Consider the following 27047-nt stretch of genomic DNA (forward strand, 5'->3'; position numbering starts at 1 on the left):
CGTGGATATTGTAGATCTGATTAAATCCGACCTATTAACATCCGAGCAGTGAGTCATCCACGCCTTTAGAAATGCGGACACTACCATAAACAAATTTAGTGGTGATATGCTTCGAGGAAGGCAATCAAAGTTGTGTATCCAGAGGATTAGTCCATTCCACCCGTTCAAAAAACGTCAATTGGGAAATAGCAAAACTACATACCTGTAAGTAGGTAAACCATGAGACACTAACCATATAAAGACTATCCCTACAAGCTGAAAAAGACAATAGAACAAATTTATGAGAATCAAGAAAAGGAATCAAATTTCGAGCACCGTGGTTTGCCCAACCATCGTAGGGATCAGATGCCACCCCCCTCTAAAAATTATTGCAAAATGGCTGAAACAAGGAAACCTTCCACTGGAGTCCCTGTCTTATTCTTACCACTTTCTACACCCGTATAGTCGCACGAAGAAGTGGGTTGTCACACAAAAAATGATGGAAGTTGTGGTGAGGGAATGTGTAAAAGGGCTGGAAGCGCTATATCTAGGCTAAAGCACATTTCTTATTGTCACCGATAGTTAAATAAGTAAAAATGAGATGAGACTTTTTCATACTATATGTTTTGATAATTAACCTTCAAATTACATTTAGTGCTTACACATGTTTTCTGTTTTTCTTTTTGCTCTTTTTAACAGTAAAGCCAACAGTAATTCACACAGACATGTATGTAAACAGCATTGGGCCAGTAAATGCTATCAATATGGTGAGTATAATTTTAAGGTTACGCTATAATTGATATATGTCCCGCTTGTTGTTTTAGGTCATTCCTCTCAGTCTTTCAAGTTAAGGAGTAGGAGGGAATTTTTGAAGATAATGGAGCGGGATGGCATGGGCCAGGAAAGATGTTGTGATGTTAAGGAAAGGCAGGGACGGGGCAGGACGGATGTTGTTACATTTATGGAGAATAAATGTAAAAGCAATAGAAAGAGAGGGAAGGAGAGAGAAAATGGCAAGAAGAAGGCGAGGGAAAAGGGGAGAGAGAGCGAGAAGGGAAAGAGATTTTTTAAGGCCTGTAAGTTTAATGACTCTATTATTAATACATTTTTGCTGGTTCCGTTTCTTATTATATAGAGCTGCATCAGGGTCCAAAATTTATATATTAAAAAGCAAAGAATTTGTTAAAACATAAAAGTGGAAAACAAATGGTTCAACTGCATATCGTTACTTACATTTCTAACTATCATTATTTGGAAACGGTAAATAAGACAATTGACAAATAACATTCATTAATCCCCAGAATAATGATAAAGTCAAAACTAGGAGGTGAACATAATTGTCAGACTGACAGACATCTTTGAACCCTTATATTTTTTAAATCCATTTGAATGTTTTGTAATGATTTTATTGTCTGAATGTAAGTTGTAAGGAAAAAGTCCTTTTCGTATAGGACAAATCTTTTTACATTTTGCTCTATGAAACTGATTGAATTAGAAAGTTTTTCTGGGCAGCTCCCATTGAAATTAGCGGGATTAACAGCAGACATGTATGATTTAAAAAAATGTTTTACAGAGAAAATTGTAAGCAAGGCTCAGATTGATGCAAATTAGATTTTCATTTCTGCATATGATAAACAAATAAATTGAATCTGCTTAATTATATCAAAAAACCCTAATGAAAAAAACCTGACAAATCAAACATTATTTTAGATATAATAATTGTAAGTTTATGTGGACTGTTTTAAAATGTAACCAGGAAATTGTTTCTTTGCGCACATGTCATGCTATGCAATTTGGTTTTTAAAAAGTAAAAAAAAAGTGTGATATTATATTGATTTTCAACTTTATTTATTTTCTTACACAGGAGTATACCATTGACATATTTTTTGCGCAAACCTGGTATGACAGACGTCTAAAATTCAATAGCACAATAAAGGTACTCCGGCTGAATAGTAATATGGTTGGTAAGATCTGGATACCTGACACTTTTTTTCGGAACTCCAAAAAAGCAGATGCACACTGGATAACAACACCTAACCGAATGTTGCGGATATGGAATGATGGAAGAGTTCTTTACACTCTTAGGTATATAGATGTATTTGGAATCATTTATTTTCTGACAATGGTCTTCAGGTTCTAAATACTTTAGTAGTACAAATCTGCTTCAGGGTGCAATAAATCAAGTGGTTCACATAGTCTGACCTTTACACTGAAAGTCTGTAATCTACAGATAGCTGTTCTGAAGAAAGTAAAATACTAGCCAGTTGATATCCACTACTAGGTTTGCGACAAAAAAAGACAAGTTGGACTTCTAATGGAAGCCTTTGTGCCCTGGACGAGGCTAAGGGGCCAGTCGCCTCCCTACAGACTATGGCTCCTGGCCTTGTAAGGGTTCTGAATTGAAAAAACAATAGGGAAAAGTGTACATGCACTACAACACTCTGTGGGAATCCCACTCTCCCAAACTTCAACAAGAGAAAAGACAGGTATTGGTGGTGCAACCCACCAACAGTGAGCAGATCGACAGAAGTAAATATAAATGTAACTCACCCCAGTGGGTTATGTAGAATAAATGACATGAAAAAATGACAAGAAAAAAAATAATAGTGCACTCTGTATGATAAAATATAGCAATTTTTTTTAAAAAAAATTATAAAAAACTCACATTCTGATGAGTCAGACAAAGACTTACTCAAATCATCAATGCCTGGTGTGATTAGGGATCACACACCCAACTGTATTTGAATGGAGATATCTACAAATGGATAAAATCACATAGAGCAGTATTGCAACACATCCAAAATGGACCAGAAAAAGGTGGCTACAGTTAACGTCTCACCTTGAGCTAGAGCTTACAGAACCTGGCTCCAGGGTTAAAGAACACTGTACTGACTTAGGGCAGTACTCCCCCTTTAAGGTGATGGACAGCAGAGTGGATCCAGCAGAGTGTATGGAGTATATGTATATAAATATAATATAAAAGGTGATGTAAAATGTAGAATAAATACTTTATTACATAAGTTACAACACTATCATAAAATATACTCTATTTAAGTGTTGCTTGGAATCCTCCAAGAGCGAATGTGATAACCACTAATAATCGGAGGATTCACAGAGACAGAGTATATTTTATGATAGTGTTTTCTATGAAACTGAGTTCATTTTACCCTCAAGCATCTAATCTCGGCTGATGTTTCTTGAGGCGAAGACAGTAGCTTGGCCAATAATAAGCTTGAGGTTCAGCGGTCGGAGTAGCAGAGGAAGCCGACTTTAGCGGATATGCCTGCCCATTCGGTTACAGGACTCCCCACTGTTTTCCAGACTTCTGGCAAATATGTATCTAAAATTATATTCTTGCCAGCATTGGGGGACTAAGAATATACACGTAAATTCAAAACATTTACAGGCACATTAGAATTTTATAAATATAAGAAAACTTCATATAAAAATTACAGTTTCACTTATAAAGTTACTAACTCACCAGCCCAGCTAAATTATAGCAATTTATGATGGCAAATGCACTCTAAATTGACTTAGGTATGCAGTGAGTTTAAAAAGCCCAAAATAGCCCTATTATATGTTTCAGGTGACGAGAAGGGTAGAGAAGTAAAAGAAGTTAGTAAAAAAATCATTCTCCAGTTTTCATTCAATTTATTACTAATTTTTCCTGTATCTTGGCAAATGAAATTATAATTATTAATTATATATAGATATAGATATATATATATATATATACACACATTACTTTTTAACATTAATTATGGCAATAAGGCGTACAACACTAAAGCACACTGAAATCCTGCAAAGCATAATATTTTAAAAATTAGTTTTATTTATCGTTATATGTCCAACAAAAAAACTGTCAAAATATATATGTTTTTTAATTTGCTGTATATTTGTGGAAAAAAAGAGAACTTTCATCCAGGAAGTTCTCCCTAATACAGCTGCACATGTTGTATAGTTATGAAATTTTTTTATTTATTTGCTTGAGATGGAAATTAAACTCCTCTAATCTGAAGCAATGATAAAATAGAACAAAACAATCTCCTCACACCTGTACCAACATTACATAACAATACAATATGTAATTATTCTGTGAAAACACAAATGCTAATAATTGAAATATTTTTTATCCACAGACTTACTATAGATGCAGAGTGTCAATTGCAGTTACACAACTTTCCAATGGATGAACACTCTTGTCCCTTGGAGTTTTCTAGCTGTATGTATGTTTATATATTTTCAGTTATGTACAATTACATGATATGCTTCTAGTCTTTTCACCAACATTGTGTGTAGTCAGATGGAATAAATGAAGGTCAAATCATCCAAAATCTGCATTCTGTCCTGTCAATTAGACAGATCTTCATACATAACCAAATTTAGCTAAAGAGAAAGTAAAATGCGTTTCCAACTACAATTGTCATAACAAATAAGACACAAACATGCAAAAATAAATACCTGCTCTTGACAAATACGTATATGCAATTTACTTAAAATAATACTCTCCCATAACTCTTAGAGAGAACTCTCTCATAACTCGAGAGAACAACCAGTCTATAGCATGTGCGTATTACAGTTTCACCTCTTTGATTTCACTTTACATTATGAACAACTAATCCCTGCTGAGTTTCTGTTCCAAGAATAGCTTGGAGGGACACACATAAAACATATTTATATCAGTGAGATTTCTTGAATGTCACTTCATTGAATTATACATTATGCAGGGTCAGCTCAACTCTATATAACTATATATCTCCTATAAAAAGCTACCTCCATCTGCATCATAATCGTTATATCAAATTATGTAAATCAATATTGTAACAAAAAAAACATGCCCATAAAGCTCAGATCATCATTATGGACCTGACTTGTACCGTCTGTGCTCCATTGCATATACTCAGAAGTGACTATTCATAAACGGTAATAAAGAATACACCAAAATTAGGATAATGGAATGTGTTAATATATTAAATATTTAAAGCCACTTCCCTCCACACCATCAATATTAAAAAAAAAGACTCCGTCACAATATCTCAGATAATTACTATGGGCCCTTCTCTTCACTTACCACATCCAAAAGAAAACACCAACACTGGACTAATAAGTGTAGTAAAAGAAATATCCCCACAAACCTACAATATTTCTAACATACTAACAGGGCGGGACTAGGGATGACTAAGTGTCCTTAGTGTGCCCATATGTACCCAGCTGCACACTGCAGTACCCAATCTGCGATTGGAGAAACAGTATGGCCCACCAGGCACCAAATGGCGTGCATACCGAGCTTCCCATCACACATTGTATCAGATTACTCTTTAAGTAATAAGGTATCCATGCTAACATGTGGCTTGTGTAAGGTTAATGAAGACACTGAACTTGCTAGTAGTCTCTTGAGTAAGCGTAGTATGTGTAAATAGGGCCATATGCTATAAATTAGCTTTTTATTGGTGCATAATTTGGCGCATTGACAGATGTTATTCATAGTATTATTTTAAAAAAGTTTATAGAAGGAGTGAAACCACAAAAGAAAATGTGTTTTTCCAGCCTTAAAAACAATATTTTTTCTATTTCTATATATATAATTATTTTTTATTTCATTGAAGATGGGTATCCAAAAGAAGAGATTATTTACCAATGGAAACGCAGTTCTGTTGAGGTTGGAGATGTCAGGTCATGGAGGCTTTATCAGTTTTCATTTGTTGGTCTAAGAAATACAACAGAAGAAGTGAAGACAACTTCAGGTAGGCTAATAACACTTTATAATTAGGGACTTTTGATTAGCGCATGTTAGCAAGTGACTATTTAGCACTAGTTCTTTTTTTTCAAAGACCAGCAAATAGGGTTTATATTCTATAAAAAAAAAACAGCAAACACTTTATGCGTACCCTTGCAAATTGTCTGAAAGAGGACATGACTCATGAATATGACAATTGTCTCATGGATCTCTAGGCATAACTCTAGTCTGCCTAGTAGATAATCCAGCTCTCATTGTTAAAGTTGATAAGCATTTGAATGCCAATGATCATGGCTACAGAAGTAGCAGGTTAATGCATTTCTTATTCTTTTAAATTAACTTTGTCAGAAACTAATATAATGCCAAAGTATTATTTGATTCTTGTGGAAAGATAAAATATGCTTTTTGCGCTCTGACATTTATTATCTTTCCAATTTGTATATATCTTTTAATATAGAAGGAGAATGCAAATTCAGCTCTAGAGAGCTGTACGATATTTGTAACAGAGGAAAATAGCACTAATGGAATCAGCACAATCTGGTTTTCATTATGTAGACACTGATATATATAATTAAATGATGTGTAGGAAGTTGATTGCATACACAAACAGGTTTTAAAAAGAAATAGTAAGTGTTATCTATTAATAAAAGTATACTCTATGAAAGTGCAATTGTCAGTCTGGACATTTGTTCTCTGCCTTTCTTCTGATGCCATTTTAAAATTACTTTCAACAGATTTTATGTAATTGCAGTCAACTTCTGTATACAGATTAAAATAAAAAGTTTTTTGTCCTTGTTGGTTTTGTTTCTGAAAACAAAGAATATAAACCATTTACTGATTAAAATTTTAAAACTGTGTTCAACACTAACCAAAAAACAAAAAAAATGTGTGGTTAGGGCTCTGAGTTATGCTGCTGCAAATCTTTATTTAAGGTGAACTGGTTGGAGGTTGTTTGGAGCAGGGCCGGACCAACCATGTAGGACACCAAACAAATGCCCGATCTCCCGATCTAGCAGTTAGCCTGGTTTGGAGATACAATTAAAAACTTGTTTGAATATGACAGAAACATTTAAATTTAACTTTTTATCATATACAAAATGTCTGTCCTAGAAAAACATGTTTCGTAGCCCTTCTCTAAACTCTCTCTAAAGTATCTCTATCCTTCTGGAGATAAGGTCTCCAGTACTGTAAGGTCTTAGAAGTGCTCTCTACAGCGGCATGAGCACTTCCCTCTTTCTACTGCTAATATCTCTCCCTATACAACCAAGCATTATGCTAGCATTACCTGCTGTTCTATTACATTTAATACCTACCTTCAAGTCCTCTGGAATAATTACTTCTAAATTACTTTCCTCAGATGTTGAGGTTAGGACTGTATCAAATTTTATGTACTCTGTCCTTGGGTTTGTATGCCCTAGGTGCATACTATTGCATTTATCCACATTAAAGGTGAGTTGCCAGAGCTCTGACAATTTTCTAGTTTACCTAAGGCATTTGGCTTTTGGCTTATCCCCCCATTAGCAAAAAGACATACCTTACCTTCAAGACATTCTGCAGTATCACTGATTAAAATATTACAGAGAATGGGTCCAAGTATCAATCCCTGTGTTACCTCAATGGTAACAAGACCTTGCTCCCAATATACTCCATTGACTACAACCATCTCTTATCCGTCATCCAGGCACTGCCTAATCAACAGTATTGGAATCCAAAAAGATTGCAGTTTATTGTAGGACATTGTCAAAAGACTTACGGAAATCTAGATAAGCAATGATTTGTTAACCTTTTTTTCCCAACTGAGGCCCCTTTCCTGAGGCCCCTTTCCTTAATTATAATTATATATATATATATATATATATATATATATATATATATATATATATATATATATATATTAAACAAAAATATTTAAAGAGGCAGCCAGCTAGCTCTTTTATCTCTTCTACATCTTTGGGTTTTAACCCAACTAACTAAATTGCCTAATGCAATTTCTGTTGCCTTCAATAATTCAACTTTTAAATAATCCAATTTCTCCTGTACTCCATTTAAACCACTCCAGTCATAATGACTCCTTTACACATATTTTCACCTATTATAATATCTGATACCAGATCTCCATTTGTGAACACTAAATCTAATTTGGCCTCCTTATGAATTGGCTTCTTTCCAACTACTTGAAAATTCCAGTAGAGCATGATTAGAACTTGCCCCTATAATGTCACTGTATATATTTCCTCCATTAATAGATTGTCTAACTCTTCTATTTGTTCATGGGTCTATAAATCACACATAGACTAGATACTGTGTGATTATCAAATTCTAACATAACACAAACTGACTCTGTGTTCACCTCAATTACTTATGTTAGGTTAGATTTAATTAGGGCTGCAACAACTAATCGATATGAAATTGTTGATTTTTTAATCTATTTTATCGAATATAAGATGAGGGTTTTTTCAGAGCAAATGCTCTGAAAAATACCGCTCATCTTATAGTGACTATAACACTAAGATACAGATCTCCCGCAGCGCTGCAGGGGACATGGATCCTCTTCTGCCTGCACTTCCGGTTCTATGATGGAGCACCAGAAAGTCACACCGACGCTCTACCATAGAAGCCCCGGCGGAAGTGCTGGCAGCAGTGAAGGTTGTCTATGCGCATCGTGCGGATGTTCACCGGCTGCCAGAGAGGAGCATCCCCCGCAGCGCTGCAGGGGACCTGGATCTTCCTTTCTGGCAGCCGGGAGGCGTCTGTGCAATGTGCGCAGACAATCACTACTACTGCCCTCCACCTCCCCTGGGGCTTCTGCCTCCTTTTTTGTATCACGGAGACTGTCAGCTCCCCTGACCTGCCGCTCTAGCCCTAGACTAGAATACTACACTTATTATCTTGCATATTCTGGAGCAATGATGAGGGCATTGTGGGTATTCATTGATGTGCAAGAATTTGACTTCATAGATGCCACTTACGCACCATAGTATGTTCATATTGCTTTAATCTCATGTTCACTTTCAACCAATGTAATTTTTCTTAGGTGGTGTGCGCAGAAAATTTCTCTTGTGCAAAAATTTTCCCAGAGCCAAAATTTTGTGAGCACAATATGCTTCTGCAAATGTTAAATTTAAATTGTTATTCTATATTTTTGGTATAGCTCTCTCATGGTTAATAACACTACATTATAGTGTGATAATGTAGTATTAGTTACACAACAGTATTACTTACTGTAATGTTTTTTTAAAGGTGAAATTCTCACTGCATAAGTAAATTATGAGCGAATCACGAGCGCATAAAGGATAAAAGGACCCCCACACACACACTTTAAAACTGCATAGCTTCTATCATTAGGCAAACATTGACAGGGGTACAGCATAACTGTTATCATTATTTACTAAGGCAGACATTGACGGTGGTACAACATAACACCTATCACTATATACTGAGGCAAACATTGATGGTGTTACAGCATAACTGCTATCATTATATACTGAGGCAAACATTGACAGTGGTACAGCATAACTGCTATCACTATATACTGAGGCAAACATTGATGGTGGTACAGCATAACTGCTATCATTATATACTGAGGCAAACACTGACAGTGGTACAGCAGAACATCTATCACTATATACTGAGGCACGCACTGACGGTGGTACAGCATAACACCTATCACTATATACAGAGGCACACATTGACCGTGGTACAACATAACACCTATCACTATACATTGAGCCAGACATTGACAATAATGCAGCATAATCCCAATCACTATATACTAAGCCAAACATTGATGTGGTGTAGGCCTACCACTTTAGTGTCTGGCCTAGTATCTATATATATATATATATATATATATATATATATATATATATATACACTATATATATCTATATAGGGGTGCACCGAAATTAAAATTCTGGACCTGAAAATTTTGCATTCACTTGACTGAAACCAAAAATGACCCCCCACACCTTGAAAAAACAAAAAAAACACTTTTACACTTTTATTAAAAGTAACACACCAAAATTAGACAAAAAAATCAATAATATATATATATATATATATATATATATATATATATATATAATTAACAGCAATCACACTCCTATCATGCCCAGGTTCTAGCATGTTAGGAGTGGGATTGCTGTTAGCAATCATATATATATATATATTAATATTGTTATGCCACTCTGGCATATAGGGGGTTAAAAGGCATATCATGGGGCAGAGTGGCATATAGGAGGGTATAAGACATTTCTGGAGGCAGAGTGGCATATAGAGGGTTAAAAGGCATATCATGGGGCAGAGTGGCATATAGGGTTTAAAAGGCATTTCTGGATGTATATATATATATATACCGTATTGGCTCGAATATAGGCCGCACTTTTTTCCCCCACTTTAAGTTTTTAAAGTGGGGGTGCGGCCTATATTCGGGGTCTAGCGCCCGACGCCCGGGACATGCAGTCCCGGGCGCCGGGCAGGCAGCGGGGTTAAGATACAGATCCCCCGCAGCGGTGCAGGGGACCTGCATCCTTCTCCCCGATACGCTCAGACAGCCTCCCCTGCCAGCACTTCCCACGGGGGGGGGTGCCGGCACGGGAGGTTATCTAAGCGTTTTACCTCTGCCCACCCCCGACTTACCGGAGCAGACTCCCGGGTGTCTTGCGGGGCCGGCGGGAGACATTTACGCAATACGCAAATGCAACTTCCGGTAACGGTACCGGAAGTTGCATACGCGTATTGCGTAGATGTCCCTCGCCGGCCCTGAAGACACCCGGGAGTCTGCTCCGGTAAGTCGAGGAGGGGGGGCAGAGGAGGACAGCGGCAGCGTATCGCGGGGAGGGAGGACAGCGGCAGCGTATCGCGGGGAGGGAGGGCAGCGTATCGCGGGGAGGGAGGGCAGCGTATCGCGGGGAGGGAGGGCAGCGTATCTCGGGGAGGGAGGGCAGCGGATCTCGGGGAGGGAGGGCAGCGGATCTCGGGGAGGGAGGGCAGCGGATCTCGGGGAGGGAGGACAGCGGCAGCGTATCGCGGGGAGGGAGGACAGTGGCAGCATATCTCGGGGGGGAGGACAGTGGCAGCATATCTCGGGGAGGGAGGACAGTGGCAGCATATCTCGGGGGGAGGACAGTGGTAGCATATCTCGGGGAGGGAGGACAGTGGCAGCATATCTCGGGGGGGAGGACAGTGGCAGCATGTTTTTTTTGGTGCTTTTTTAAAGAAAAAAAACTTTTTCTTTAAAAAAGCACCAAACTTTTAGGGTGCGGCCTATATACGGGGGCGGCCTATATCCGAGCCAATACGGTATATATATATATATATATATATATAACTGCTAACAGCAATCACACTCCTATCTAGCCAAGGCAGCCAGTACATGCTGGACCCTGGGGATGATAGGAGTGTGAGTACAGCCTCCCTATGCCATGCTATCACCACCACCCCCCTTACACATCCATGCTATCACACACACACAAACATTTAAATACTCATTCATTCCATTAATCACACATACTTCACACAATAATCACAAAAACCCTCCCCCACCCCCTTACCTGAACTGCAGATCTCTCACTCGAAGACTTCTGCAGGGGCCTGGCTGTGCGAGCAACTTCTCTGGCCCCGCCCCCAGAGGAAGGAGGGGGAGGCAGAATTATGTGACACTCTGCTAGCTTCCTGTTCTCCTGCTGCTAGAAGAGACGCTGCTCGCGACCAAAGCACCAGTAAGCAGCCTGGCCCCAGCGGACATTTTTTGAGGTCTGATTAGAAGACGACCTCGATTATAAGACGAGGGGTATTTTTCAGAGCATTTGCTCTGAAAAAAAACCTCGTCTTATAATCGAGCAAATACGGTAATTGCTAACAGCAATCCTATCATGCTCAGGCAGCCAGTACACGCTGGAACCTGAGCATGATAGGAATATGATTACAGCCTTCCTATGCCATGCTATCCCCCCCACACACTTACATATCCATGCTATCACACACACACTCATTCACAAACATTCAGTTTAAACTACAGCATAACACCCTACAGCATAATCACTCTCACACACTTACTAATTCACTCTCACAGAATGTTTTCCTACCTGTCACTTTTCCTACTCTTCGTTCTTCCTCTTCTGTGTCCTCTCCTTTCTTTGCAGTGGAGGCGGTGGGCGTGGCTTCAGTGCTGTGCTCCGGCATATGACATCAAATCCCGACGCACAGCATCAGTTGCCGCGCGCATCGAAAGGGAGCAGGATCGGAGGTCTGCATTAACAGACCTCCAGCTCCCTTGATTTTTTTAAAGACGGTTAGAGGGAGATCCTTGATCTCCCCAACCGAGCTTGCTCCTCTAGCGGCGGACATTACTGTCCGTCTCTGGAGGGGTGCCGTGCGCACAACCAGTAGCGGACCGCCCCCCCTTCGGTATGCTACTGGTTGTGCGCACAATTTTTGTTCGTGTGCGCTCCCTCTGAAAGCTATGTGTGCGCGCACAAGCGCACAGCTTAGGGGGAACACTGCTTTCAACCTTTAAAAATAATTGTGCTCAAACTTGTTTTCATACTCATGCTCAAGCTTGTTATCATACTCATGCTCAGTAAGCAAAAATATCTGTGTTACCGTTATATGACCATCTGGGAAGCATAAGCATCAATTTCTGGAATATATACATATTGAATATGTGTAAGGATATATGCATATTTCTACATTTCTAGAAAATTCTGCTTGCTTATTATCACACCTGGAACTTTCTAAATTAGTTTACCCTGAGATTCTTGAAACCCTTTGATATACAACCATGGATATTCTATTTAGCTACTCGCCATATGTGTTACCGTAATGGCCCTAATACCAGCCCTCATGGAAAGCAGTCACCTGCATTCAAACATGGATATCAACCATGACATATTGGCAGCCAAAGCATCAATTAGGAGTGCTCCCATCAGTATAGAATAGGAAAGAGTAAGCTCTAGACTGTGTGACCCTCAGAATCTGCTCCTTCACTTTGAGATTGAGGTCAAACCCTGAGACTTCCTAGGTAAGCTTATTAATTTTCATTTGCAAATGTATTAAGCATGGCCTTTGAAATTCAACATGCATCTGAAGAATAAATCTGAATAGAAATTATGTTTTTCTGTGCACTGATGTGTTAAATGCTCTTTCACAGCAGGTGCACCAAGAGTGTTCATATTTAAAATTCTACTAAACCCAAAACGATATACATTAAACCCCTTTCTGCTGGCTTTCAAAATACGTTAACACATTCAGTTAGTAGCTACAATATCAGTCCAAACTGTCTGTTGTTTGCCCTACAAGCTGAGTTAAATGATGCACAATGTTGACATAAGTGAATTCTTGTTTGTCAAAGAAATACCATATTTGCTTGATTATAAGATAACCCTGATTACCATATGTGTAAAGGAGTCATTATCAGGCTGAAGTGGTATAATATAAATAGAATCCAGGAGAAATGGGATTATTTAAAAGTCGAATTATTGAAGGAAATAAAATTGTATTAGGCTTGTCAGTAAAAGCAAACAATTTAAGAAACCACTGCGGTATTCTGCAGTGAGAAACATAGACCAACCACAAGAAAATAGTCCAGTCAGTAAAAAAGGCAGTTAAAACATAAACGAGAGAAGGGAAGTAAAACACAAATAAGATTAAAAATAAGGATAAAAAAATCTGTTCAGTTTTTACAGATGAAGATGAAGGAAAGGGACCTCAGATAGGAAAAAAAGACTAATGAATCATTTGATACATGTGATTTTATAGGGGTTCTACTTCAGCTGTCTAAATAAAGACTAATAAGTTATATTGAGGGATACACTCAAAGTTATTTAAAGAGCTTGGTCTTCTACTAACAAAACCGTTACTGGATTTATTTTACCAGTCATTGTTAACAAGAATATTGGAAATGTTGTGCCATTTACAAGACAAGCAGTAAGGAGAAGTGTGGCAACTACTGTATAGGGCAGTAAGTCTTATATCAGTAGTGTGGAAATTAATGGAAACTTATCCCTGTTCTTGAGGGATAAGCCAAATGACAAATGATTTAGGTAATCTGGAAAAAGATGTGACAACTGTCATTTAATGTGAATAAGTGCAAAATAATGCACCTAGGGTAGAGTATATATTATTTAATATAGTCCTAATCGCAACATCTGAAGGAAGGGATTTAGGGGTAATTATTCCAGAAGACCTAAAAGTGCCAAAATAACCTAAAAGTTGTTTTGGCAGTGGAGATGCTTCCCATTGGCTCTGTCTGTTATTTACAATGAGATTCAATGACTTCTGTATGCTCACGGTCCTCTGTTTGGCGTGTTGGGCCACAGATTTGCTAGTGTCCTTGCTCGTGGCGTTTGTTCTCTTGCAAAAGCTGTTTTATTCAAGTTTTCGGGCTGCATGTTTAGTATGTATATCCTGCATTCCTTGTGACATGCCTGTCATTTATTGCATTTTTGGAACACATCTCCTGTATCAATAAAATTACTTCTTAAGTCTGATCCTCCCACATATTCTAGTACACTGCTGAGCCATCATTCATCTCATTAAAACAGTACAAACATATATAGAATGTTTTTGTTGGCAAGTGTTTTTTTTTTAATTCAGTACTAGTATTAGTCAATGGAACATATTAATTTAAGCATTTTATTTCTGGAAAAGCTAACAGTTGCAAAAATCAATAATATTTAGTACAATTAGTTTTTTTTTTTTTACAAAAACATGTATTGGAAACCAAATATATATATATATATATATATATATATATATATATATATATATATATATATATATATATATTGCATTTTCCAAACGCCTTCATTGTCTAGAACAAATGAATTGGTATGACATTTGGAAGGTTAGTGGGATTGTAAATAAATAGCAACACAGAGCTGATGTATGTTATTTAGAACAAGGCAAAAGCACTTTTTAATACGAGCATATAAATAATTTGTGTCAAGCTATGTCTAAGAACATCTGCTTCAAATTTGGCAGGAAATGAGTCACGCATTTTGACAAAGCAGCAAAATGTATTTCATGTTTCCTTTTTTGTACTCTCAACCTGCTCATGTTATTCTTTTTAACATGTAATTATTTTCACCTGTTGAATCATATAATAAGAATTTCCACTAAAACAAGTTAATACAGTTATATTCAGAAAAAAAGTGAGTATGTTTGCAAAGAAAGTGTTGGTTTGTTCTTAGCATTATTGTTTACCAGACAAGCATACATACGGATATGAAAATCAGTGGTATATTCAGGTAGGGTTTGCCATAGGCCCAACCCTGAGTAGCACCCACCTTCATGCTGCCATCCTCTCTGCTGATGTCATATCCTGGCACTTTGCCTCTTAAGAAACCTCTGTACAGATACTACATGCTATGGTGTGCTGGCTAGTCCTAGCCTCTGTAATGAAAATGGACCAGATCTCCTCACTTGGCCAATTAAATAAGTTCTGCCCCAATTGTGCTCTAGAAGGGCTGCGCTAGGCTAGAGTTCACCAACGGTGACAGTTTATTTAAGTCAATTATATCACAATTTGTGTTATACAAGTTGGCTATGTGTCAGGAACCGGACAAGCAGGTCAGTAGGAGCACAGTAGCAGGGGATACTTGGGGGTCTGTCTGTACCCCATGATGCTTCATAGCTGAGGGATGATACAGACAGACGCAAAGGAAGACACCAGAGGCAGAATACTGGGAAATAGTCTATATTGAGGAAACTGGCAGGACAAATACAGGTGATAAGTCTCTTTGGTTGGAAGCCCGATGGCAGGGCGCACGACAGGAAGCCCAATGGCATGGCGCATGGCAGGAAGCCCGATGGCAGGGCTGACGACAGGAAGCCTGCCGTAAGGGTTGACGGCGGGAGGCCCGCCGGCAGGCCTGACAGCACGAGGCCCACTGGCAGGCCTGACGACAGGAAGCCCGATGGCAGGGCGCACGACAGAAAGCCCAATGGCAGGGCTGGCGGTAGGAAGCCCGCTGGAAGGGCTGAAGGCGGGAGGCTCACTGGCAGGCCTGATGGCGGGAGGCCCACTGGCAGGGCTGACGGCAGGAAGCCCACTGGAAGGGCTGAAGCCCACTGGAAGGGTTGACGGCGGGAGGCCCACCGGCAGGGCTGACGGCGGGAGGCCCACTGGCAGGGCTGACGGCAGGAACAATACAGGGTCAGGTACAGGGCCAGAGCAAAGCGGTCCTCCAATGTTAATGCCAAGGCCCTGACTGAAGGACACATCTGCTAGCAATAATGAGGTCTGGGTGCTCCAGAGAGTGAAGGGTGGCCACTAGTGGTTGCTGATAATCCTTGAGGGTATAGAATCACAGCATGGTCCAGGCTGAGTAGGTTGGTGCCTGACACTATGTGAAACTTTTATAACTTGTAAAAAATGTGTGTGCACAGATTTGTTGTGTAACATTTTGGCCTCATTTAAAATGTATTTTGAAGGTTTTCGTAATCATGTTAGAATTGGCAATTTCATAATCAAATTTTGTTTTCTGTAAAATATTTTCATAAAAATGGCATTTGTCATTTCAGCGGGATAAGACATCTTATCAATTTCCAAGGACTCTATCTTCTGTTGGACTGATATAGCTACTGTATATCCAATTTAACTTGTTAAAATTAAATAAAAAATGTGTTGAAGGGGGAAATGTCATTAAAAATGTTAAGAAAACTAAACAAATCTTTGTGAATTTGTGTTTTAACTATATTTTACTCCTCTCTTACAGGAGATTATGTTGTGATGGCAGTGTACTTTGATCTGAGCAGGCGAATGGGTTACTTTACTATTCAGACCTATATTCCTTGCACCCTTATTGTTGTTCTGTCATGGGTATCTTTTTGGATTAATAAGGATGCTGTGCCAGCTCGAACATCATTGGGTAAGCTATTTATTTCTTTTTTTAACATGCGTTATGCATAACTATTATAACCCTCTACCTTGTTCTTGATGCTTGAAGAAACAATAGGAATCACATTCTTAAAATGTACTAAAAATGAACTAACAAACCTAAAATTAAATAAACATAATCGTGAGTAATTATATTTAGGATATGACCATTTTTTAATTATCTTTATTATGTGTGTCATTATGTATGGTATGTATTTATTATGTAAAGAAATAAAAACGTGATAGGAAATGCAGTTAGCTACAACTAACAACTAAAAATTGCAGTACTGTAAATGAGGAGATGGTATGTGATTATTTTAAGTACAATTTTTAGCAGCTCCTACACTTCAGCTTTCTTTTCTCACCAGGTATTACAACTGTATTGACAATGACCACTCTGAGTACGATTGCTCGTAAATCTCTACCTAAGGTGTCTTATGTGACAGCAATGGATCTCTTCGTGTCAGTCTGCTTTATTTTTGTATTTGCTGCTTTGATGGAATACGGAACCCTTCATTATTTTGTTAGTAACAGGAAACCCAGCAAGGACAAAGAAAAGAAGAAGAAAAATCCAGTGAGTATATTGTTATAAGCAATACATGGAGTCGTTTCATATAACCAATGCATATAACCATTAATGAAATAGGATCACATATCATGCAATAAATACATCCAACAAAACAGTAAAAAAAAAGTGGACAATGATAAGAAAATGAGGAACTCACTTTATAAAACACAGTGAATACATATCATCACCATCACGAAGTATACTATGGAGAGAACATCATCACCTGTTTATCAAAAAAAACATGATTTAAGTGTTATTGGAATTAATACTTATAATCTTGCAAATACTGCTAAAAAAGCAGATTCTTTAACCAGAGTTGGAAAGGAAGATTATCATTTCCCACAGCTCTGCTTCTTCTCTTGCCTCTTCTTGTTCTTCTGTCTTCTTTCTTTGTCCACACCTCCCTGGTATCAGCTCCGTTAACCAGGAATGGGGGAGAGGCTGTTCCCATGATGCGTGACGCGGCTCTGCTCTTTTAGGGAAATACTCCCAAGAGGCCAAAATAAGGCAGAGGTGCAGACATGTATACAAGATGAATGCTATGGAGGCTGTGCTGGCTAGACACAAACTGTCATAGTGTAACTTGACTGGTTACAAGAGATATATATGATCTTCCCAACCAGCCCTGTATATACTGTATGTGTAATAGCATTTCTGTATTGTTTTAGCCATTAGTAAATTCCTTATATGACAATAAGGCCCTCTGGATTAGTTTCTCCTAGCCATGTGTCCATTAAATGAAGTGTCTACAACTTGATTAAATTTAAAGGAGGTAAAAAATAAATATTTAGCAGCTGAATGGCCTATATAAAAACAAAGTTTTCATTCATATAATGTAGGCTATGACTGCTAGCCTACAGTGAAAGGTAACAGAAAAACATTTTAGTCAGATTTTCTAGATGAACAAAAATCATGTATAGAATTTTGTAGACAGGTCTAAACTTATTGTATGCACTGTCAACATGGAAAAGCATCACTGAGCACATTCAGTGTATATATACACTCACTGGCCACTTTATTCGGTACACCTTGCTAGTACCGGGTTGGACACCCTTTTGCCTTTAGAACTGCCTTTATTCTTTGTGGCATACTTTCTACAAGGTGCTGGAAACATTCATCAGATATTTTGGTCCATATGGACATGATGGCATCACGCAGTTGCTGCACATTTGTCGGCTGCACATCCATGATGCAAATCTCTCGTTCCACCACAGCCCAAAGGGCTGGTAACTATAGAGGCAATTGGAGTACAGTGAACTCCTTGTCATGTTCAAGAAACCACTTTGAGATGATGTAAGCTTTGTGACATCGTGCATTATCCTGCTGGAAGTAGCCACCAGAAGATGGGTACACTGTGGTCATAAAAGGATGGACATGGTCAGCAGGTTGTCGCGTTTAAACGATGATCAATCGTAATTAAAGGGCCCCACACCATTACACCACCACCACCAGCCTGAACCGTTGGATTCATGCTTTCATGTTGTTTACGCCAAAGTCTGACCCTGCCATCTAAATGTCCAGCTGTAATCGAGACTCATCAGACCAGGCAACATTCTTCCAGTCTTCCACTGTCCAATTTTGGTGAGCCTGCACAAATTGTAGCCTTAGTTTCCTGTTCTTATCTGGCAGGAGTGGAACCTGGTGTGGTCTTCTGCTGCTGTACCCCATCTGCTTCAAGGTTCAATGTGTTGTGCGTTCAGAGATGGTATTCTGTATACCTTGGTTGTAACAAGTGGTTATTTGAGTTACTGTTGCCTTTCTGTCATCTCAAACTAGCCTTTCCATTGTCTTTTGACATCAACAAGGCATTTACATCCACACAACTGCCACTCACTGGATATTTTCTGTTTTTTTTCTCTTTTTTGGACCATTCCCCATTCTGATGCTCGGTTTGAACAAGTTGTCCTGACCACGTCTACATGCCTAAATGCATTGAGTTGTTGCCATGTGAATGGCTGATTAGCTATTTTGTTAACAAGCAATTGAACAGGTGTACCTAATAAAGTGGCCAGAGGGTGTGTGTATATAATATATATATATATACACACACACACATATATATATATATATATACATTTGTGTGAAATAGAGTACACCTTGTTTGAGTTCTATGGTTTTATACATCAGGACATAACAACCATCTGTTTCTTAGCAGGTCTAAAAATTAAAATAGGTTGAATACAACCTCAAATAAACACCATGTATTACACAGTGTCATGATTCATTCATCAAAATAAAACCAAAGTGGAGAAGCCATCTATGAAAAGCTAAATACACCCTCAAATTAAGATGCTAAGTAGATAGGTGTTTCTAATCAAATGCCCTTGATTGATCATCACCAAGTGTGACAACCTTTATAAAAGCCGAAGTTTTAGCAGTTTGCTGGTCTGGGGAATTGTGTGTGTTAACACAATACCAATGAGGGAATACATGGCACATAAGGCCATGTCCAAACAATTTAAAGTCAAACATTGAAGATTGTTGCCAATCTTCCCAGGAGTGGATGTCCCAGCAAATTCACTCCAAGGTCAGACCATGCAATTCAGGCCTCAGTTAGCATGGTAAATGTTAAAATTCATGACAGTAAATTTAAAAAAAGACGGAACAAGTATGGCAAACCACAAAACTTCTGGAACAATGACAAGACCAAAGTGGAATTGTTTGGCTATAATGCACATTGCCATGTTTGTTGAAAACCAAACATAGCATTTAAGCACAAACACTTCACATCAATTGTCAAGCATGGAGATGGAGGGGTGGTGATTTGGGTTTGTTTTGCAGCCACAAGACCTAAGAACTTTGCAGCCATTAAGTCGACTATGAGCTCCTCTGTATTCCAAAGTATTCTAGAGTCAAACATGAGGTCATCTGTCTGACAGCTAAAGCTATGTTAGACAGTGGGGTGAACTGTGATTTTCACAGTCTATCCTCCTAGTGATCAAAGGGTGGACATTGGTAAGTAGGGCTTTTTCATGTTTTCCTGGGATGTGCTCCTTCAAAGGCATCTTAAGATGGTATTCAATATATTTGAATCCCCCATCCCCAATTATAATAGTATGGGGAGAGGGGGACACCTTTCTTATTTATGTACCTAACCTGGGGGGATCCAGAGCCTGACTCGGGGGGGGGCACTCACTTTACAGGTAACACACACACCCAGATATGCATACAACCACATACTCACACTAATATACCCAGAAACTCAGACTACCACAACCAGACACTTGCAGTACCATACACACACACAGACACACCTACACAATAGCACACACGTAGACACTCATACTAACACAACCAGACAGACCAACACACATGCACAACAGCACACACTCACACTACCACAACCAGACAGACCAACTAACACATATACCCAGACACTCACACTAGCATAGCTACACACACACTAGTACACTCAACACATGCATGTAATAACATACTGAGACACATACAACAACATACTCAGACACATACACAAGCATACCCAGTCACATCCACTAGCATGCTCAGACACACAAACACAACCAGATAAAAACACACATACACCAACATAACCAGACACAAACATGGGGGCACACAGTGCATCGTTCCGTGACCCTGTTGAACCATTTCTCCTCCTTGAAATTTGGGAGATAAAGAGTAAGCCAGGACTTGGGAATTGCCCTGTTTTACCTACTCCCCTAATGTACTGCCATCTTCTCGGGAGGGGTTTTTGCCCCGTGGCCCCCCTGGATCCTCCCATGTACATAACACATGTTGTACAATTTGTTTGCTGACCAATCACTACTTCATTTTCTCATCAGTTGAGAAGGGTACAGGTAAATCCTGCACTGCTGCACTGCTCTTTGTAAAGACCACCTGTAGTTATTATTGGACTCGATGCATTTATATATGGTTCATACTCCCATAGGGTGTCTCAAGTGTAAAATATCCTGTGTCCTTAAGAAGTTATTAATTAATGATTTGGTTCATCATAGTTAATTCTTGTAAAGCTCGATGTTATCTAAAGTTATTGTCTGGGGAAGAAAAATGATGACGAATGTAGTTTTGTACGGTCTCCACTGTCCTCTTTGGCTGCATATAGCCACGTTTGGCTGCCTAGTTTAGTTGTTATTACGGATAAACTTGCATTAAACCAGATAAATTAAAAAAAATGGCCCCTAAAGGCTATTTATGTAAACCTCACATTAGCTTTGGAACACATTTCAGAATAAACTTTTTTAAGACACTTCACATTTACATTATGTATTTATTCATGCATACAACATATAATTCTGGCACATACATGATTTATGGTAATACCTTACTTTTTAGATTGGATATACCGATTTTACCTCACCTGATATAAAGCATTTCATTTTTTTTTACATTTGGTTTATTTTAAAATGCTATGCTTTTTATTTCAATTATTTTATATGTGTTTATAAATTCCTTTTTCTTTAAAATCTTACTTTCTTTTCCTATCTATACAACAAAAGCTTCTCTGGATGTTTTCCTTCAAGGTATACTATTACTGGAATGGACATTTGCTGCATGTATCTGCTGAATTCAACTATCAGTTCTGAAATTCAGTACCTTTGATTGGTTGTTACAGTCTAAATGCTAAATTGAAAAAAATATATAAAAAAAAGACAAACAATGTGTTGATTCAGCAGCATTTACACAATATCACTGTTCTGTCTGATCTTGAAAAAGTTATTGGTAATTAACTGTTTGAAAGCACAAGCGAATATTTCATCTCATTCCATCTCACACAAAACTATGCTTTTAAACAAACAATGTAAAAGTTGTGTCATGGATCCAACATTTGCAGGATAATATTTTCACTAATTTGTCTTTGTGTTGAATTTGCAGATATTAGCTGTTAATGCTCACTATAGCTGCAATGCATCCTGTACACTACCTTCATTTTGTTGTCTGTCTCTATGGACAAATTCTTACTTGTTAAGTAAGGGTTAGCTCCTGCATCAATATATATATATATGTTTATTTAAAAAAATTCTGGCATGTAAACAGTAGTTCGAGTGCATGTGTATAATCCTGGGCTATACTTTTTGCTAATTGGCAAACTGATTCTTGACTTTATTTGTAAAATACTTATTGGGGTCTGATATTTTTTTTAAAAGAGCAATTCACCTATCAGTTGCAATTCCTAAAGCAATAGCCCATTCCCTACTATTATTTTTTATTGAATAAAATGCTTGCATTTCTTAAATATTAAGTATAATCTATAATGTCTACTAGTACAAAAACAAAAAGCAAACATCTTAGTGCATGCATGTCAGTTAAACTTACGCAATAATACATGTTATGTCATGGCTGAAGGCTTGTGCCTGCACAGCACCGGGTCTCCTACCTCAAGTGGCTCCATCCAGGTTCCCTCGTAGTCCTGATGTGGCCACGCAGTTGAAAAATAGGCTGCATCCCCGGCCTCAAGTTAGATGTGCAGCACGATCGAGGAATAGGCCAAATCTGAGTCCTCAAGTTATGTATACGCAGTGTTTGCGGAGTAGGCCGCATTCATGGCCTAGAATACCTTAGACGCCATATGTGAACTGCAGCTGGCAGGGGGCATGTCCTAATGTCATAGGAGCATCCTCATTGGTGGGGATACTAGAAGGAGCATACCTGGCCAATGCTGCTCTGAAGGAGTTAATTACCTGTAACTTCTGAGAAGAGCTGGTTACCTGCAGCCCTATATAAACTATGCTGACCCTTTACTCATTGCTTGCGTATTACCAAGCTGTGGTCTTTGTCTTGTACAGTCACCATTCCCTGATGTTCTTGATATAGCTTGTTTATCCCAACCTGATCCTGCTTGACCTTGTTTGACCTCTTTTGAAGGCTTTTGACTTTTTGCTTACATCCTGGATTATCCTGCCCGTCTTCTGAACCTTGACCAAGGCTTGTTAACCCGTTGTGACCCTGTGCTACCTGCCTAGTCTCTCTGGACTGTTTATTGACTTTTGCTATTAGTGTGTGGACTGCCTGCTTCTAGGTTTCTACACCTCCAGCTCCTAACCCAGTCCTGACACGTTATGTATAGCCCTTGCTTAGTATTTGTACATTGCTCTTGCAAATATCACAAATTGGGTTTAAATGTTTGTTAAAGGGACAGACTTATGTCCCTGACACCCTCTCTAAAGAAGAACATTAAAAAAAGAACTTACTTGACACAGCATTTGGAGCCATTTTGCAGCCGCTGCCCTTCTCCTCCACGGTCCTACATGTGTTGCCACTAATTGGCTGCAAAACTCTCCTATTAAAATCAATGCAAAAGCTTGAGACTCATGGGGCCCCCGCCCAGAGGTTTGGAACTGACTGGAGGTGAGTATATAACATTCATGGAGATGTATTCGACCAAAAGCATCTCCTGCACTGCATTTAGCGGGGGAGTGGCAAATGTATGGTGGATTCTTCAGACTCCTGGAAATTTAAAGGGGCCATTCAATTATCATATACATTAAAGGGTACATGATGACTGGGATTTCTCTTTAAATTATCTGGGGGGTTTTTAGTAATAAAACAAATGATCTCATCAAACTTTAAACAAATTTAAATTCTTAGTGTTGATTACTGAAGTTGATTCATTTAAATCATACCAAAGGAAAACAAAAACAATTATACAAAAAAAATTGCTATTTTTCTCCTTTTGTAGAGAAGCATTTGTTGTACAGTTGAAATTATTTTAAGAAGACCTTTACATGTGGAGAAAAATGTAGCATGTGGAGATATTTGTTTGAAAAGTAAGATTGTTTTAATACAGGGAAAATAAGTTATACAAACTGGCATAAGTCCTGTTCTGAAATCATCACTCTTTACATTGCTTTTATTTACACTATATGGACAAAAGTATTGGGACACCTGACTATTACACCAACAGGGCTTTTATGACATTGCATTCTAAATATTTGGACATAAATACAAATAAAACAAAGTTGGTCCCCACTTTGCTGCTATAACAGCTTCTACTCTTCTGGGAAGGCTTTCCACAAGATTTTGGAGTATTTCTTTGGGATTTTGCCCAATCATCCAATGGAGCATTTGTGAGGTCAGGCACTGATGTAGGACAAGAAGGCTTGGCTCGCAATCTCTGTTCCAGTTCATCCCTAAGATGTTAGATGGGGTTGAGGTCAGGGCTCTGTGCGGCCGGTCAAGTTCTTCCACACCAAACTCACCCAACTATGTCTTTATGGACCTTGCTGTGTGCACTGGGGCACAGTCTTGCTGGAATAGAAAGGGGCCTTCTTTAGACAGTTCACACAAAGTTTGAAGCATAAAAAAATGTCTTGGTATGTTATATAGCGGTCATTTTTTCCTTGATTCAAAAATGTAAATGCTAATTTGGTAGGAAAGAAGTTATGATATAATAAATACATGTTTATTCAAATTATTATCAATGTCTACTAAAGTTAAATTATGTTGGTGTTTTTAATGTTCTTTTACTTGTGATTATTTATTAGGCCCCAACAATTGATATCCGTCCACGTTCAGCAACTATTCAAATGAATAATGCCACACACCTACAAGAAAGAGATGAAGAATATGGATATGAATGCCTAGATGGAAAAGATTGTGCAAGCTTCTTCTGCTGTTTTGAAGATTGCCGAACTGGTGCATGGAGACATGGAAGAATACATATTCGTGTTGCAAAAATTGACTCCTATTCTCGGATTTTCTTCCCAACAGCCTTCTGCTTGTTTAATTTGGTATACTGGGTATCATACCTCTACCTTTAAAATAGAGAAAAAAATATATAATGCATATAGTAAAGTGATACGGGCCTTATAAAACTTATTTAATTTCTTTTAAATATGAATTTCTTTATTTAGTCGTATGGGATGTGTTTCCAAACACTATACGTTTTGTCTCAAATTTACAGAGTGCCATAGCTTAGTATTTCAATGACCATATATGGAAAAACTTGTTTACAGAACAAATGTTAAGTCAAATATTAAATAGTATGTGATGTTAAAGGAACACGGAGGTTGATCTTAATAGGAATGATGAAGTTTGTTAAAGAAGTAATGAATTCAATTTATTAATTAAAGACACCATCCTCTTCTTCTTTAAAAATTATTTTCTACTCTATTACATTTATGTAATTAAATCTTTTACTCATGTGTCTATTCTTTTAAAGCAGGAGAAAAAAAAACATTTTTATAAAATAGCAAAAACCTTACAGCAACTAGTTATTGCGCATATGTACAATTCTGTAAATAATTTTATTAATTTAAATCATGTATTCTATAGGAAAAAAAACAGTTAATGCATGCATCAATTAAGGTCAACCCGCATATGTTCTGTACCACCAGTTTTACATTTTCCTGCTTTGTCAGCCTGTGCTGTGTTAGATATGACAATGGATTGACTCCATCTTTTCCCTTGACCTTAACTACCTAAGCTATCATGCATGAAAATTAATATATTCTGCACTTTTTTTAACTACCATCCTTTAATGCCTTAAGGATATCAAAGTATAAAACAATCTGCTTTTTCACTCCTTCTCCCCATTTAGTTTTTTAAACGCTTGCCAAAGGGAACAGAGGAAAATGATTGCAAATGTCTACTGTTTGTCTTTTGGATTTTATATTTCTATTTAGCTATGTAGATATTTTCTTTTCCTTTAGGTTGCAAATGCATTTTCCTCATGTAATACAATGGTCACAGCACCCTGTTGCTAAAATTAATCAAGTCCGATTATATTTCTTACACGTTATATTATTATGCATTACAAAATGACTTGGAATTTAATAAGTCAATGTCACATTACTAACATTATTTAAACATATTTGGAGAATCATGAGAACATGAATGAGGAATACCATTTACTTGACAAAAAATTATTAGCCCAACCCGTTTGTGCACAACAGTCCAAATAATTATGTTATGTTCTAGATTGCATCACAGACCTCAGATTCGATTCTTCTATACTCATTTGTATTAAGAAAACACTAATAGAGCCAAACAAAAATATCAAAGAATACCGATCAATTCCAGTGATTGAGGAACTGGCTTCATTTAAATACACCTATCTAGATGTCCTCCTTTTTTGACACTCAAAAAAGTTGGTCACTAATATTATAAGTTGTACCATAAACATGTAAACATTTTATACATTTAATATAATATGCACGTTTTAACCTGGGCATTTTTACATCAGGGAAAACATTACCAAAAATGATCCAACAATGGTTTGTATTGCATGAAGGGCCCGATGACACTCATGAGCTAAATTTAGATCAGCAAGAAGAAGCATTCAGTTGGTTGCTACACTGATTTCACAGCATTTGACGTTGGCTTAACATTGCCCCTGAGGTGTCTTAATAAAGTAGGGCATGTTCCCAAATTATCAGCTTAAAGGCATGTATTAACTATGTTGCTTAAAAACATGCTAGGCTGTGCCATGTAAGCCAATGCTCTGTGTACAGAATGAGAGGATGGTGAAGGACAGGTATTCGGAAGTCTACTTCTATAGACTTTTTAATTATGATTAGAATTTATGAATGAGTACAGTACCATTTTCTATTATCAAAGTAAGCGTTCTAGAGAGCAGCCATTGTGATAATGATTGCCGCTATAAAACAATTATTATTCGTGCCTGCACTGAAAAGCCAAATCATTTAGGGCATATTAATCCTAAATGTAATCCTACATTTATTTGAACATGTGGCTATAGTGTACTGTGTCATCTATTCACCTCTGTGACAAACTCAACATGGATATTATAAAAACAAACCTACTAAGGGCCAGGTTTACTGTTTTTTGTTATTTACCAGTTGCCCACATTTTAAGTAAAACATAGGTGATACGTTTCCTTACATAGTCCACATAATTCATAATTCTATATATGTCCATTGATAACTCACACTGTACATTCTGGCCAT

At 37.9% G+C, this 27047-nt stretch overlaps 1 protein-coding gene across 2 annotated transcripts in view; it reads left to right on the top strand.

The window, feature by feature from the left end:
- The window catches only part of GABRG2 (gamma-aminobutyric acid type A receptor subunit gamma2), a 47718-nt gene extending 21676 nt beyond the window's left edge, over positions 1–26042 (top strand). The window contains exons 3-10 of one of the 2 annotated variants that reach the window (XM_053464718.1): positions 679–746; positions 1844–2064; positions 4119–4201; positions 5586–5723; positions 16435–16587; positions 16964–17169; positions 21639–21662; positions 24624–26042. In XM_053464718.1, coding sequence (XP_053320693.1) covers positions 679–746; positions 1844–2064; positions 4119–4201; positions 5586–5723; positions 16435–16587; positions 16964–17169; positions 21639–21662; positions 24624–24899 — 1169 coding nt within the window. In that variant the 3' untranslated portion in view covers positions 24900–26042. The remainder of the gene's footprint in view (positions 1–678; positions 747–1843; positions 2065–4118; positions 4202–5585; positions 5724–16434; positions 16588–16963; positions 17170–21638; positions 21663–24623) is intronic. The other variant, XM_053464719.1, reaches the window with a different exon arrangement.
- Positions 26043–27047: the final 1005 nt, after the last annotated feature.

Source organism: Spea bombifrons, chromosome 4, assembly GCF_027358695.1.
Source record: "Spea bombifrons isolate aSpeBom1 chromosome 4, aSpeBom1.2.pri, whole genome shotgun sequence".
In the NCBI taxonomy this organism is placed as follows: domain Eukaryota; kingdom Metazoa; phylum Chordata; class Amphibia; order Anura; family Pelobatidae; genus Spea; species Spea bombifrons.